The sequence below is a fragment of the Ictalurus punctatus genome, chromosome 24 (assembly GCF_001660625.3).
Source record: "Ictalurus punctatus breed USDA103 chromosome 24, Coco_2.0, whole genome shotgun sequence".
Classification (NCBI taxonomy): Eukaryota; Metazoa; Chordata; class Actinopteri; order Siluriformes; family Ictaluridae; genus Ictalurus; species Ictalurus punctatus.
In genome coordinates this window covers 15234037-15240342 of record NC_030439.2, presented here as the reverse complement: position 1 = coordinate 15240342, position 6306 = coordinate 15234037, and the positions used below count along the sequence as shown (strand labels likewise).

The 6306-nt window shown below is 39.2% G+C and overlaps 1 protein-coding gene across 1 annotated transcript in view; it reads left to right on the top strand.

Annotated features, from left to right (window-relative positions):
* Positions 1 to 6035, top strand: part of atp9b (ATPase phospholipid transporting 9B) — a 51115-nt gene extending 45080 nt beyond the window's left edge. The window contains exons 26-29 of the mRNA XM_017454839.3: positions 1 to 22; positions 338 to 395; positions 1316 to 1519; positions 3305 to 6035. The exon at positions 1 to 22 is cut by the window's left edge and continues 87 nt beyond it. Coding sequence (XP_017310328.1) covers positions 1 to 22; positions 338 to 395; positions 1316 to 1519; positions 3305 to 3441 — 421 coding nt within the window. The 3' untranslated portion in view covers positions 3442 to 6035. The remainder of the gene's footprint in view (positions 23 to 337; positions 396 to 1315; positions 1520 to 3304) is intronic.
* The last annotated feature ends 271 nt before the right edge of the window (positions 6036 to 6306 follow it).

Genomic DNA, 6306 nt, shown 5'->3' with positions numbered 1-6306 from the left:
GCTGTATAAAGACCTTACCAAGGTAATTCCACAAAATACACTTAACCACCTTCAAAAACCACCCTCCACTTCATTCACAAGAGGAGTAGACTTGACGAAATAACTACTACCAATTTCTCTGATGAATAAAAACATAAATATTAGGCTGATATACATATGTATGTGTGTGTGTGTGTGTGTGTGTGTGTGTATATATATATATATATATATATATATATATATATATATATATATATATATATATATATATATATGTATATGTGTATGTAGATTTATTTTCTTTGCTTTGATTGATACATGTCAACAATTTCAATTTTGATTCTCTCCTTTGCTTTAGGGACGCTCCTTGTCATTTAAAACCTTTCTTATTTGGGTCTTGATAAGTGTGTATCAAGGTAAAACATCTCCTGATTTTTGGCATGTGTCTTCATTCCTTTTTGTGTTCAGTAGTGCCGACTGGTACTGGTGTTTAATGCCCTTACTGAGAGTAGGTTTGCACTTGTGATCTTGGCTAAAATAAACTCGAGGCATAGCATGAAACTCACACCCTCTGCAAGTGTCTTAACCAGTTCCTTCAGCTATATCCATTGATATCCTTTTGATTTCACAGAAGCAAACACTTAATTATCTTCACGCTAAAGCAAAATCATAAAAACATCCAATCCATAATGAATCCCTAATCAGCAATATTAGTGCAAATGTACCATGCCCTGTGTCTCTGATAGACTTTTATCCGGGAAGCTCTGGAGTACTAGACACATATCTGTCACGTAAACGGATCCGGCCGTGCAGTGAGCGAGAGAGATCAGTGTCCCTGTCCGAGCGTGACATCCCGACAGCTCCCGCTTTTTAATTAAACCTCGATATACAGAGAAAAGCGACAGTGGGGTCTAGTGACGGGTCTAGTGACGGCCTCATTTAATCCGGCAGTTAACTCGGAGGAATGCCCCACATGAAGAGGCGCAATTATGCGATCAGTCAGAGGCCATTAGGCTGAGCCGGGGTGCCGTTTATGATGAAAATGAAAAAGGAGACTGATACAGTAGGCTTTGGGGAGCGGCGTTAAAGCAGAGACTCCAGATGAAAATCTGTGTTAATTTCTCATGTGTGAGAACTTTTATGTGTGGATCAGAGTGGTGTAGCAAACACAGGTTTACTGCTTTTACAAAAATCCGTCCATATTCTCAGTTGCTGATTATATCTCAAATGTTTTGAAAGAAATTGAACCATTAGGTTATGTTGTCATATAGTTATGTGCTGTACATTAATCAGTGATTGACCACAAAGATTGAATTATTTCCTTTTTCTCCACCAGGGGGCATCCTGATGTACGGTGCCCTAGTGCTATTCGATCAGGAGTTTGTACATGTGGTGGCCATCTCATTCACAGCTCTGATTCTTACCGAGCTGCTAATGGTGGCTCTGACTGTCCGAACCTGGCACTGGCTCATGGTGGTGGCGGAGTTCTTTAGCCTCGGCTGCTACCTCGCCTCGCTCGCCTTTCTAAACGAGTACTTTGGTAAGAATTCCTGCAACTCGATTTTCTTTGCTTAAAAGTCGCACTCACACTTAATAAACCACTTTTGTGAAATACATTTGACGAGTATCCAGAAAGGTGTAATAATATTCATAAGATTAGCTGAGTATTGTTAGTGGTAGGTTAATTATACCAGACCTATTCAATATTTGAATAATAATAATAATAACATAATAGTTATGGCATCGCAGGTGTATGCTTAGTTGACCGCATGTTGCTGATTAATTCTCTATATCATCAGCTCTGACACTAGTTAAAGCTGCCAGGCGAATCACAGGTTTATATTGTTTCTATACAAATCTCACAAACAGATTTATGCAGCATGCACTCAATAAATGAATTAAAAATGTGTGTAAATTTTGAAATTGTGAGGTTTTCAGTGAGGAGACCTTTATTTAGTATTTTTAAAGGTGCATTCAGCTACAACCCGACTGGAAACCATTCATTTTCAATGAGCGCTGGTGACTTCCGGCGACATGAGAGACTGCGACCGTTGGTGACTGGATGTGGGTGTGTCGAGCAACGTGACAAAGTCCAGAAAAGTTTAACTTTATGCAAATTTAGAGCGACTTTGTACAGCGAACAAACGGGTATGAAGGCAGTAGGACGGTCGTGATCCGCCATGCGATCCGTTTTGCGTTTTCGGAGCAGATAGATGAACACAATGGCAAAGAGCACACACTGATTCTCCTTCATCTCGTAGGATATGATGTGTATATATACACTGGGGAATTTTATATATAAACGCTTTCCCTCCAGAATGTTAGCGGCAAGAAGACTTGCCATGTTACTATGGCAACCAGTAGTAGGAACGCGTACTGGCGGCTTCATAGTGCAGCAACTGGCGACTTGCTGTGATGAAGGCGCTGTGTGTGTGAATGTACCTTTGGAAGGAGTCTACAGGGTCAGCGTTTTGTACCAGTCAGAGGTAAAGCTGAAACTTTTAAGTATTCCTGCGCAGGAAAGACTAAAATAAAGACGGCTTTGCGGTTTCCCGGTAACATGACCATGTCTTATTAACTTAACTTTAAGTTTGGTGAGGGAATAACACTCACCAAAGCAGGAGCTAACTTGTTTTGCAGACCTCGAATGTAAATATAAGCAAATAAAAGTTATTCTCCTTGTCCAAGTCCTTGTGTAAATTGTTACTATAGAAACAATAACGTATTAGAACAAGCACATTCATATAAACCTGTGAATTACCTTGCAGCCGGCATTATCGACAGAGCTTCTTTTATAGACAAGTAATCGACACAATTCTTACAAATCAGATTTGAGAATCCAGCACCACTGTGGTATAGTAGTGTCTCAATTAATGTCTAGTCCACATATCTAAGCTCTTTGCACTCTTTCTGTCTCTCACCCTCCTGCCTTTCTCCCTCCTGCTTCTTTGCGCCATGGCTTTCACTCAGGCATAGGTAGAGTGTCCTTAGGAGCCTTCCTGGGTAGGTCCTCTGTTCTCTGACCTCTCGTGGACTCCCTCGCTCAGACGCATGTCCTTTCCCCAAAATCACCTCTCACTCATAGTCTCATGCGCCGTGCCTATCAGGAGATGTGCTATGACTCCGCTCTGAATCAGTGACTCTTGTTCTTCCTTTTCCAGAACATTCCACCATCACTACTCACTTGTATCACCGTGTACCAGACCCATTAACAGTCATACATGATAACACGCTAGATGTAGCAGATCAGCACTGCAGCACCGATCTGATCTGAAATTGTCTCTCTCTCGCTCTCTCTCTCTCTTCGCTTATGTTGTTCCACCAGATCTGTCGTTCATCACGACGGAGACGTTCTTGTGGAAGGTGTGTGTGATCACGCTGATCAGCTGCCTGCCTCTGTACATCATCAAGTACCTGAAGCGCAAGTTTTCGCCGCCCAGTTACTCCAAGCTGTCCTCCTGAGCTGACCCTCACACAGGGGTAGCGTCAAAACGCACACGCGCACACCACACACACACCACACACACACACACACACATACACACACAATATATAGCAGCTTAATAGACACTATAGCAGCCATAGTGACTGTAGCTGACCAGGTTTGGAGATCTATTAGAGCTTTATGAAGCTGGTGTGTCTCATTTAAGTGTCTAATTAATGCCGTATGCCTCTCATGCTGTGGAGGATTACCCGAGCCAGCTTTTAATTTTTTTTGCTGGGTTATCTATGGACAGCACGTGTACTCGACACACAAGGATACTTGAGGAAAAAAATAATAATCCAAGCACAATAAAAGACCAAGAATGAACTCCAGTGATAGAACTGGTCAGAGTATTTGAAGAAGAAAAGAAGGACCTTCATTAGGCACTTCCTTTCTTTGAGTGCACTTCAATCTAACCTGTGATTGTTTACTATCCAGGGCTGTTCAGAGATTTTTTTTTTATAGTGTTTTATTGCTGTGTAATGACGTGCATTACTACAGCAGACTGGATTGTCCGAATGAACCACGCGATTGTTTATGAATGGGAAAACTGCAATGCTATTACTTTCCTTTGAAGGTTTTCTTCAGCTTTGATTGTCTTTTTTTTAAGATTTTCTATGCCTGCTGAATTCATAAAGTTGTCTTATTTATTATAGATTGATGGGCCATTTTAGGTGTGTTTGTTTTTCTTTTCTCTCTGCCTGTGTGTCGCACAAATGACTATAGGCATCTTTGAACGGCTGGATTGCCACTGAGCAAACAAAACCATAAGATGTACTGTAGTGCTGGGGTTTTTTTTTTGTTTGTTTGTTTGTTTTGTTTTGTTTTGTTTTGTTTTCTACAAAGGGACTTCAATCATCTGTAAAAAAAGAGCTTTAAGAAGATGTAGGACTATACAAGACTATCACCACATATTGAACTCCATTCTGCTGACACAGTGACACTTGAGTAATGTGTATTTATTTTAATCCTCAGCCTCAGTACTGCTCAGATTTGTTCAGATAACCTTGCGACTCTTAAGACAAATGGTTACCGTTAACCTTAGTGTTGGCCTGAGTGTTCGATTTGCTCTTGTTTATGGGTGTGCACCTTTGCCACCCATCATTCCATCATACTGTATATGTGTGGCAGCCTGGGAAAACCCTTCACATTTTAGTTACCCCAAGCTCAGTCACCCCAAAAAGTCAAAAGAGAAACATACATGTAAAGATCTCGTTACAATTCTACTTTAAAAAAAAAAAAAAAAAAAACACACCCTGCTTGAAAGACCTGTTCATTTATATCTTATGGGAAAAAAAACAACACCACTGCCAAATTATAAAGAACTATAAGTTTATAATGGGGAAATGAGTTCTTGCTTCGATTCTCAGCATCATCCACATCAGTCTCTGTTTCATCACAAGTTTAAACACAAGCCTCATCGTCATCTTTTCACTCGACTGATCTCTCTCCACGCTAACATCGGTGAAGAAATACTTCGTTAATGTATTTCATGTGAACATGTAAGTGCTCTTCTATGTTTTGATGATGATTTGATTTGATGTGATCGCGTTGCGGACATTTTGACAGCCGGTACAAACTGAATTAGATCGAATCAGGTTGATGTCCATATCGCTACGGATGTAGCAGTGCAACTACTTGATCCAATAATAACAAAAGCACACTAGTAAGGTCTTTAAACAGACTGACCGCTGTGTTTGTGAAACCGATTCCTTACAGAACACGATCTTTACAGGCAGACAACAGCGGCAAGGTTACAAAATAAACTAAATTAAACATTTTTTTATTCTGTTTTGTAAAATACTGTATAGTTATATTTTCCTAAATTAGTGGTGTTAAAGTATATAATCGGCAGAAAACTTACATTTCCCATACATACATACATACATACACTTCAGTCACAGGAAGATACCACTGGTTTCCCCATACCATCACTTATATAGTCTATGTCGAGTTAAATTTCAGAATCTGAATAAACATGGGGTTAAATTTGTGTGTGCTTTTCTAACGAACACTGCTCGACGTTTCTCTATTAAACTGTATTGATGTGAAATGAGTTGAAATGTTGCCCGGTTTTCAGCCGGTGTGATTAAGGAATGAGTTTTATCATTCTTTGTGTTATAAAAGAGAAAGTATTGTAACTGGGTTGTATATTCTAAATGAAAACAAAACAAAAAAAAAGTCTTTATTTGCTATACACTGTTGTTTGTATTTGTGATGGATTTGGTAGGGATTTGAGTCATGTTGTGTTCTGATTAATCATTGAATCATGTTGTCTTCGTGTGAGGACCAAAGTATTGCTGCTTTTTTTCCCCCACGATGTGTGTATAAGTATTTGGCTTTTTTGCAGACACTTTTTATACGGAGTACTAAAATGTTTGAGGAATAAATTAACCAGCAAAATTGTTACTGCGCTAATAATAATGGGAGCCATTGCTTTTGATAAGCTTGAGCTTGCTTTCAGTGTCAAAACCACTTTTGTAAAAGAAAATCAGAATGTAATTGTTGGTGTTATTGATATGATTTATGATTTAATGAGCATTAAAGAGCAACACGTTTGATTATTTAAGTACTTATTTGAAATTGTGTGAATTGAATTTTATATATGATACAGTGAGTGACCTTTCTGAGTGCAGCTTTCCTGATTAAATATCCAGTTTGCCACCATTTCTGCCTATCACCACTAGATGGCAGCAGTTTCTTGCATGTACTTAGAATTCTCTAATAAGAACTTGTAGCGTTACAGATCAGTACTGCCAGTCAGAAGTGTCTGAACACATTAAATATATGTTTTATTACAGGAAAAATGACACACAAAACAAAAAGGTATGCAATCAATCTTA